Raw genomic sequence first — 10470 nt, 5'->3', positions numbered from 1 at the left:
CCACCTTTGAAGGTGATGTCATTGAATCCATTGCAAACAATAAGCATCCACTCTGCAAAGTTGTTAGGATACAAAGAAAAGCAAACCTATCCCATGCCCTCAAAGAGCTTACAGTCTAATGAGAGAGGAATTCTGAGATACCTATTATTCACCAGTCACTGTACTGGATTACAGATAAGTAAAGGGAATGCTTTGTTAGGGAATACTGTAGGGGTTGATAGTCTCATTATCGGCAACCGTTCTGAGAAAACTAGTGACTTATTATTAACCCCTCCAAAGCTGACCTTTCTGTCTGACCAGATCAAGAGTGAACCTGTTAGAGGATGGAGTCTGAAACCTCCAGTGCCTCTAGTGTGTTATCAGTGAAAGACTAAGCACAAATGTTTTGGGTATTTCAGGAATCAGTGACATTCCAGGATGTAGCTGTGGAATTCACCTTGGAGGAGTGGATACATTTAGATCCCTCTCAGAAAAAGTTATACAGGGATGTCATGCTGGAGAACTATAGGAACTTGGTATCTTTGGGTAAGAACAGCTTCCCCTTTGTAGTGCTGGTATATATGATGTTGACCTTCAAGTTTTTAACAGTTATTCTTTGGCGTGCATAAGGAAGATATTCTCTAGTCCTTGTGTAGCTCAGAGAGGTGGTACTTGAGCTTCTTGTTTCCATGATAAAGGTCTTTCCTCAATATTCCTGGAAATTTGTTTCTTGATTTGTTGCTCTCCTTCAGAATGTTTCTTCTCCTCTCTTTTACTTCAAATCCAAGACTGTTTGTTCAATCCCAGTGTAGGTTTTATCATTATTAAATGTTTCCATCGCCTAAGTAGAGTCACATGAAGCTATTTTTCCATAGTTCTACTTGGTATCCCATTCCCACATAAAAGATTATTCTTCATTGTTCCTTTGTACTGTTTTGGAGATCTTCCTAGCATATCTACTTTTTTCCCGGGGAGAGTTTGAACTAATTTTGAATTTTTTGATTAAGTTTTATGGATTTTTTTTAACGTAAGATCTCCGTCCCTCCCTACTACATAAAAACGCAACAAAAGAAAACAAACCCTACCTCTCCTTCCATCTAGACTTTTAAACCATTCCTTGTTGCAAAAGGATTAATCACAGACAAAACCAGCTAACCAGGACAGTGCCGTATATGGTAGAAGATAAATTCTGTCCCCTTTATTCCCCCAGTTTTCTACAAAGAGTTGAGAAGAGTGTTTCATCTCTCTGTTCTATGTTTGAACTCTGAGATAACTCTGCCTAGCACTTTTTCATTTTCAACTAACAGGATTTGCAGTTTCCAAACCCAATGTGATCTACCAGTTGGAAAGAAAGGAAGCATCTTGGATGCCAGAGGCAGATATTCCAAGAAGCAACTTTCCAGGTGACTACATAAAAACCAAGGAAATGGATCATTGGAAAATACTGTTCTGTTGGTCATTGTAGGTCAAAGCTCTTTTGACATGTTGAACGAGATGGTCTTATCAAAGCTTCTCAGGCCTGTTGAGAAGAGCTGAGACTTTAAAATGTCATTTTTAACACAAGAAGTTACTTTTTTATGCATCTCTTTATCCACACGTACCTCCATTTTCAAAGCAAGTGGTTGCCTCATTGTGGGGTAGGTATTTCTGTCCTGTTTATTGAAGATTACCTTATCTTAAACAGGCATTTTCTTGCCTCGGTTGCGTGAATACATTCTCCCTCTTAAAGTAAGCAAGTCATTTAAACTATTAACAGTATGCCTTTTTGCATCCTCTTCTCATACTTTCTTCTCTATTGCTTGATGCTTATTTTTTTGGTTGCTGTTAGTTTATAAAATATTTAATCCTAACCTAATTTTCCTTCTGTCAGTCTATCATGTTACATGTCACCCTGTTTTTTTTATGCTTTGAAATTATGTTTATCAAGGCAGAATAATATATTCCTATGATAGTATTTGTTTAGCCATAATGCCATCATTATACCTATAGGTTTTGAATATTTTTCTATTTCACAAAGGCTATGGTGAATATTTTTGAGAAATGTCTTTGCTTTCAGTAACGTTTTGAAGATGTATGGGACCTTTGGGTCGGTAGTTATGACGTTTTATCTAAAACCTAAATTGCTTTGTTGCTTTTCAGGAAAATGGCATCAGTTGCTAAATAAGTACCTATTTCATCATAACTTCCAAAATTTGTTATTTTAAAGTATCTTTTCCTATCTGATGAGTATTTGGTGATACCTTCAAATTGTTCTGAGTTTTACTTCTTTGATTACTAGAGTTTCAGTATTGGTTCAGGCAGTTATTCATATTTTGCATCATGAATAATACCTGTCTGTCTTGATTGTTTACCTTTTTTTCTAATTGGATCCTAGTGTTACAGAAGTAATCTATTCCTTACACAGTAGACATGTTGGATTTTTAATAGCTCTTTATGGCAACAATTCTCCAATATGGCCCCCTTTCCTCAAGTTTTTTTCTTTCTGCAATTTACTCTATGTCTCTTTGTGCTAACCTTATCAATTCTTTTACTTTCTGCTCAGGGTTTTCTCTTCCTATTTCCATCTTGGATGTTCAGAATACATTTTTTCTTTTGTTCAATCACTTTTTGGTTGTCTCCAAGTCTTTGTGACCTAATTTGGGGTTTTCTTGTTAGAAATCATGCAGCAGTTTGCCTTTTCCTTCTTTAAGTCACTTAAAAGGTATAGAAAGTGAGGCAAATAATGGTTAAAGGACCTGCCCAGGGCCTCACAGCTAGTGTCTGAGTCCTGATATGATGTCAGAAAGTTTAATCTTCCTGACTCTAGGCCAATCCTAGTCCATCCACTGTGCCACCTAGCTGCCCTAAGGCTACTTTTACAAACTGTCAGTCATCTGGTTTTTAAGGATACTCTTTCATTTCCTTATTCCACTGAAATGTCAACCATTTATATTAAAATAAATTCATCTTGTTCATCTTTCCAGGTAATTTCACTCTAGGTCAATGTATGTATGTGTTAATTTTGGGTCTTCTTATTTTCACATAAGCTTAACTGTGATCCTTAGTGAAAGAGTGGTGAGACTAGTCTTCTCAAGTGGGAAGGCAAAAAAATAGCTCTGAAACCTTTTGACCAAGTAGGAACCTTAGGAAATGGAAGGAAAGAAACTGTTAATCTGCTCTTTATTCTTTCTTTTAGGGAGCAAAGAATTTACTGGAAAGAAATCTTTTGAATGTAGTGAATGTGGGAAGGCCTTCAGGAGTAAGACACAACTTACTGTGCATCAGAGCATTCATACTGGAAAGATTCTTTATGCTTGTAAAGAGTGTGGGAAGGCTTTCATCTACCAATCAGAACTTCGTCTACATCAGAGAATTCATACTGGAGAGAAACCTTATGAATGTAATGTATGTGGGAAGGCCTTCAGTAAGAAATCAAGTCTTGCTGTGCATCAGAGAATTCATACTGGAGACACACCTTATGAATGTAGTGAATGCCAGATGGCCTTCAAGAGTAAGGCACATATTATTTTTCATCAGAGAATTCACACTGGAGAGAAACCTTATGAATGTAGTGAATGTTCCAAGGCCTTCAGGAGTAAGACACAACTTACTGTGCATCAGATAATTCATACTGGACAGAAACCTTATGAATGTCATGAGTGTGGAAAGGCCTTCAGGAGTAAGGCAGATATTACTGTCCATCGGAGAATTCATACTGGAGAGAAACCTTACAAATGTAACGTATGTGGGAAGACCTTCAGGAGGAAGCCACGTCTTACTGTGCATCATAGAATTCATACTGGAGAGAGACCTTATGAATGTAGTGAATGTGGGAAGGCCTTCAGAAGAAAGACACAACTTACTGTACATCATGGAATTCATACTGGAGAGAAACCTTATGATTGTAGTGAATGTGGGAAGGCCTTCAGGAATAAGACACAACTTACTGTGCATCAGAGAATTCATACTGGAGAGAAACCTTATGGATGTAGTGAGTGTGGAAAGGTCTTTACCAGGAAGCCAAATCTTACTGTGCATCAGAGAGTTCATACTGGAGAGAAACCTTATGAATGTATTGACTGTGGGAAGGCCTTCCCAAGGAAGGAAAATCTCAAAAAGCATCAGAGAATTCATACTGGAGAGAGGCCTTATGAATCTCGTGAATGTGGGAAGACTTTTTTACAGAGTACACAACTTTATGGCCATCAGAGAACTCATACTTGAGAAATTCCTCATGAATATAAAGGGGTGGGGGGAAAGACCATCACAACTTGGATTTTATTGAACGTCAGATAATTTATACAGGTTAAGGTCCTTATGAATATGGAAAGGTCTTTTAGAAGAAACTACAATTTACTGCATATCAGAGCATTCAGGATAGAAAACTTATGAATGTAGTGAATTTGGGAAGGCCTTCAGTTTTAAGATATAATTTACTGTGCATTGACAATGCGTACTAGGAAGATATTTTGGATATTAGGAGTGTGGGAAGGCCTTCAAATATAACTTGGAACTTATTGGACATCACAGAATTCATCCTGAAGAGAATGAATGAATTATGAATATACTGTACATGGGCAGACCTTCCTCCTGATTTTAGAACTTACTCAGTATCAGAGCACTGATACTGGAGAAAGACCTTAGGAATGTAATGAATGTGGATGACTTAGCCTGAGGACACAATTTACTGAGTATCAAAGAATCTATTCTGGAGAGAAACCTTAAGAGTTTTGTAATGCATGTGGGAAAGCATTTTGACTGAGGATGTTCTCCTGATGTCTATCAGAGCATTCATACTCTAAAAGCTTTGTGAATGTAAGGAATGTGGGAGGATCCCCTAGCTGTGTAGATTATGATTCTGAGTTCTTATATGAAGTTCTAAGAGTCCTAATTTAGCCCCCAAGAAAGGAGATATCCCTCCCATCTTCAGAGTCCTCTAAGGGGAGAAAGATTAATGTTTTCCTCCCATGGGTCTTTTAGTATGGAGAGGATTTGGTGGTAGAGCCAGAGGATACAGAGTGGGTAGTGGTATTGGGAGAGCCCAAGTTTGATGCCTGGGCAGGTGGCATGCAGGAGGCATATGGATGACCTCTTGGCCATCAGATGGTCCTGATGTATGATAAATACTTGTTGACTGTTTAAGGAATGTATCATAATCTGAGCTGTGTTCCTGGTGTTACTTCTGCTCATATTTATCAGAGTAGCCACTGAACTCTGAAGATTTGGAATCATATTACTCTTTTAAAAGCCTACAAAGGGCCTGTGGCAGATGTTGAAGCTGTATCGCTTCTGCCCAGTGTTCTGAATATCTAAGTGAAGGAAATCAGTGAAGTGCTGTTAAACAGCAGTAGTAGCTAATACTCTTTTAAGGTAGCCGTGGGCCTTGTCATTTAACTAGTGATATATGAAATGTAGAATAGGATTCTGATTCTGGTGAAAGGATATAAATGGGATTTTCAGAAGAAGAAATCAAAGCTAACAATTGTCTTAAGAAAAAATGCTCTAAATCACTTTTGATTAGAGAAATGCAAATGAAAAGAACTCTGAAATACCCCCTCACACCTATCAGTTTGGGTGACATAATAAGGATAGGATAGATAAGGAAAGTGACTGATTCTGGAGGGGATATGGAAAAATACAGATACTAATGCAGAGTTCAAACCTGATCCAACCTATTATGGTGAATATTTTAGAACTGTCCCCTCAGGCGTATAAAATAATGCATTCCCCTTTCCTAGCTATAACACTACTTGAAATACATGCCAAAGAAATTGAAAGAAAAGGACTTCTGTGTACAAAAATATTCATAGCAGCTCTTTGTGGTACCAAAATATTGGAAATTGAGGGGATGCTTCTCATTTGGGGAATGGCTGGATAAGTTGTGGTTTATGTTTGGAATGGAATACCATTTTGCTGTAAGAAATGAAAGATGGGTAACTAAATGGCTCAGTGGATAGAGCACTGTGCCTGGGGTCACTAAAATCTGAATTCCAATAGGGCCTCAGCCACTTGTTAGCTCAGTGACCCTGGACAAGTCATTTAAGCTGTGTTTGCCTTAATCTACTGGAGAGGGAAATTGCAGAGCCACTCCATTATCTCTAAGATGACCCGTATAATGGCATCAGGGACTGTACTGAATCACTAAACAACAACAACAGCAACATCATGAGGTGTATGGTTTCAGAAAAACCTATGAAAATGCATATGAATTGATACAGAATGAAGGGAGCAGAACCAGGTGGTAATTGTACACAGCAACAGCAAGATTTTAATGATCGTTAATTATTGAAGACTTATCTACTGTGATCAAGATCAATACAAAGGACTCATGATGAAACATACTATGTATCCCCAGAGAGGAAACTGATGAACTCAATATAAACAAGTATAGTTTTTTCATTTTCTTTGTTTTTCTTACTGATTTTATACATGGTTGGTATAGAAAACTTTTGTATTATTTCACGTTTAATTATTGCCTTATCAGTGGGTGGGTAAGGGCATGGAAAGAGAATTATGGAACTCAAAATGTCAAAAAGAATGTTCAAAATATGTAGTTTTTTTTTATTTAAATGATTAAAAATATTTGGAAACATCTGCAACATGGACCAGATTTGAACTCCTAGACTTGGGTCTTTCTGCAAGAGAGCATAAAAGCCTAAGATTTCTGCCTGCCTTTCTTTTCCCCAATAATCTGCCGTTTCTAGCCACATGGGTGCAAAATCCAATAGGGATCAAGCTTGAGCTCTGGGGCAATGGAAGGTTTGGTGAATGACTAATGCACACAGCCAGAAGTTGGCTGTGCAGCTGCTTGACCAATCCTGGAAGAGACTCACCTGGTCTTTTGTCTCTCAGAGGTGCCAGTGATCTACACATCACTACTTAGAAACCCATTGTTCCAGCACTTCTGTCCTCTCAACCATGTGTCCCAACAGGCTCAGTTTCTGGAGCTGCTGCTCTCTTCCAGCCCTTCTTCAATGGTTTTGAGGCACCTTCCCAGCTGCTGCAGGGCAAGCATCTGTAATCAGCTTGTAAAGAGCTCTAGTGGGCTCAACAAAGGGGTGAGTATTTTGTCCTAGAGTCAGTAAAAAAGCTGCTGAATCCCTGGAAGAGAATGATATGGTCAGATCTATGATTTAGGAATATCAGTTTATCAGTTGTATAGAGAATGTGTTGGGAAGGAGAAAGACTGCCTGTGTGTTTGTTTTGGTCTGGTTCTGTGTAGAGGTTACCTACCCTCCTAGAGTTGTACAGCTCCTGTTTAAGTTGTTATCCCAGGCAGAGCATGATTCAAGAGGACTGAAGATAAGATTGGTACTCCTCTCTTACTGCAGAATGAAATTTAGACTTTTGGGTATGATAATTGTGGAAATTTATTTTGTTCCACTATATATATGATATGAAAGCTTTATTTTTCCTTTTCTTTTTTTTTTTCGTTCATTGAGGGAGAAGGGAAAATAATTGCTAAAAGTGTCAATTGTACCAAACTGGCTTCTAACCTGTGGTTGTCTGGGTGCCCAACTGAGCAGGCTAAAGGCAGGAGAATCAGGAATCTAACAGAAGTTCAATTTCAAAGTGAGGGAAACTGCTTGCCAGCAAGGAGAGAATGAAAGACATTTTTGGGCCCTGCCCCAATAGGAGGACCTGAGGCAGTGGGAGGAGATCTCAATACTTGTACCAATAGCTAGGCAGTGAGTATAGCCCTGACAATGAGGGTTAATAGCAATAATGATACAAGTTTGATTCATACCAGGGCTTTCTGACTAGAACATGGGTACTTGCCCAAGCTTGTCCTATGCTTGTCTGAGCTCAGAGAACACCTAGTGTTGGTCAAAGCAGTACAACAATTATGGGATTTTGCCAGAGGTGAGCACAAAGGATTATTTTTTTTTTCAAGCTCCAGCTTACATTGCTTGCTGGGCCTTAGCTCTGGAAAACATGATATCTCCTAATATCTTGCCAATGTAAGATTTTAAATTTTTTTTTTGTGCTCGACATACTTAATTTATTAAATATTTAATTTAAAATATTTAATTGAATAAATAATTATTTCCTTATTTTATTATAAGTCTTAAAGAACACCTTCATTGGGGTTAAGCAATTCAGAAATCTTTCTTTGGAGTGATTTAAAAAGATTTATTTATTTTATTTAATTTTATTTATTTAATATATTTAGTTTTCAGCATTGATTTTCACAAGAGTTTGAATTACAAATTTTCTCCCCATTTCTACCCTCCCCCCACTCCAAGATGGCGCATATTCTGGTTGCCTGTTCCCCAGTCAGCCTTCCTGTCACCCCACTCCCCTCCCATCCTTTTCCCTTCTCTTGTAGGGCAAGATAAATTTCTGTGCCTCATTGCCTGTGTATCTTATTTCCTAGTTCCATTCAAAAACTTTTTTTTTGTTTTTGAACATCTGTTTTTAAAACTTTGAGTTCCAAATTCTCTCCCCTCTTCCTTTCCCACCCTCCCTCCCTAAGAAGGCAAGCAATTCAACATAGGCCACATGCGTATCATTATGTAAAACCGTTCCACAATACTCATGTTGTGAAAGACTATGTTTTGCTCCTTCCTAACCTATCCCCCTGTATCCAATTTTCTCCCTTCACCCTGTACCTTTTCGAAAGTCTTTGTTTTTGATTACCTCCTCCCCCTATGTGCCCTCCCTTCCATCACCCCCCTCCCCCTTTTATCTTCTTCTTCCTTTCCTGTGGGGTAAGATACCCAATTGAGTGTGTATGGTATTCCCTCCTCAGGTCAAATCTGATGAAAGCAAGATTTACTCATTCCCCCTCACCTGCCCCCTCTTCCCTCCCAACAGAGCTGCTTTTTCTTGGCCACTTTTATTCGAGATAATTTACCCCACTCTATCGCTCCCTTTCTCCCTCTCTCAATATATTCCTCTCTCATCCCTTAATTTGATTTTATTTTTTTAGATATCATCGCTTCACGTTCAACTCACCATGTGCCCTCTGTCTATATATATACACCTACATATATACATACATACACACCCATATATGTATATGTGTATATATACACATATATATACACACATATATATGCGTATTCCTTTCAGCTACTCTAATACTGAGGTTTCATGAATCATCCACATCATCTTTCCATGTAGGTATGTAAACAAAACAGTTCAACTTTAGTAAGTCCCTTGCGATTTCTCTTTCTTGTTTATGTTTTCATGCTTCTCTTGATTCTTGTGTTTGAAAGTCACATTTTCTATTAGGCTCTGGTCTTTTCACTGAGAAAGCTTGAAAGTCCTCTATTTTATTGAAAATCCATATTTTGCCTTGGAGCATGATACTCAGTTTTGCTGGGTAGGTGATTCTTGGTTTTAATCCTAGCTCCATTGGCCTCCGGAATATCATGTTCCCTTCAGTCCCTTAATGTAGAAGCTGCTAGATCTCGTGCTATCCTGATTGTTTTTCCGCAATACTCAAATTGTTTCTTTCTGGCTGCTTGCGGTATTTGCTTCTTGACCTGGGAGCTCTGGAATTTGGAAACAATATTCGTAGGAGTTTTCTTTTTGGGATCCTTTTGAGGAGGCGATCTGTGGATTCTTTCAATTTCTATTTTACCCTCTGGCTCTAGAATATGAGGGCAGTTCTCCTTGATAATTTCTTGAAAGATGGTATCTAAGCTCTTTTTTTGATCATGGCTTTCAGGTAGTCCCATAATTTTTAAATTTTCTCTCTTGGAACTATTTTCCAGGTCAGTGGTTTTTCCAATGAGATATTTCACATTGTCTTCCATTTTTTCATTCTTTTGTTTCTGTTTTATAATATCTTGATTTCTCATAAAATCACTAGCTTTCACTTGCTTCAATCCAATTTTTAAGGCAATATTTTCTTCAGTGGTCTTTTGGACCTCCTTTTCCATTTGGCTAATTCTGCCTTTCAGGGCATTCTTCTCATTGGCTTTTTGGAGCTGTTTTGCCATTTGAGTTAGTCTATTTTTTAAGATGTTGTTTTCAGTATTTTTTTTAGTATTTTGGGTTTTTTTTTTATCAAGTCATTGACTTGTTTTCCATGGTTTTTCATTTTCATTTCTCTTCCCAATTTTTCCTCTACTTCTCTAACTTGCTTTTCCACATCCTTTTTGAACTCTTCCATGGCCTGAGACCAGTTCATGTTCTTCTTGGAGGCTTTTGATGTAGGCTCTTTGACTTTGTTGACTTCTTCTGGCTGTATGTTTTGGTCTTCTTTGTCACCAAAGAAAGATTCCAATGTTTGAGAATGAATCTGGGTCTGTTTTCGTTGCCTGGCCAAGTTCCCAACCAACTTGCTTGACCCTTGAGTTTTTTGTAGGGGTATGACTGCTTGTAGAGTAAAGAGTACTTTGTTCCAAGCTTGAGTGGATGCGCCGTTGTTTGCAGAGCTATTTCTATACAGCCCGCTCTGTGACACCAACACTATTCCTTCCCCATGAACCACCAACCTGTACCTGACTCAGATCTTAAGCTGGCTCTGCACTCCTGCTCTGATCCGCCATTTAATTCCTC

At 38.3% G+C, this 10470-nt stretch overlaps 2 protein-coding genes across 2 annotated transcripts in view; one reads left to right on the top strand and one right to left on the bottom strand.

Annotated features, from left to right (window-relative positions):
* Positions 1 to 10470, bottom strand: part of LOC118844120 (zinc finger protein 420-like) — a 444485-nt gene that overhangs the window by 87672 nt on the left and 346343 nt on the right. The gene's annotated exons all lie outside the window — the stretch shown is intronic.
* Positions 297 to 10470, top strand: part of LOC118844124 (zinc finger protein 260-like) — a 31352-nt gene continuing 21178 nt past the window's right edge. The window contains exons 1-2 of the mRNA XM_036751960.1: positions 297 to 525; positions 3155 to 4144. Of these exons, the coding sequence (XP_036607855.1) occupies positions 381 to 525; positions 3155 to 4144 (1135 nt within the window). The 5' untranslated portion in view covers positions 297 to 380. The remainder of the gene's footprint in view (positions 526 to 3154; positions 4145 to 10470) is intronic.

Source organism: Trichosurus vulpecula, chromosome 3 (assembly GCF_011100635.1).
Source record: "Trichosurus vulpecula isolate mTriVul1 chromosome 3, mTriVul1.pri, whole genome shotgun sequence".
NCBI lineage: Eukaryota > Metazoa > Chordata > Mammalia > Diprotodontia > Phalangeridae > Trichosurus > Trichosurus vulpecula.
The sequence above is the reverse complement of the archived record's forward strand: the minus strand, read 5'-3'. Positions and strand labels throughout refer to the sequence as shown.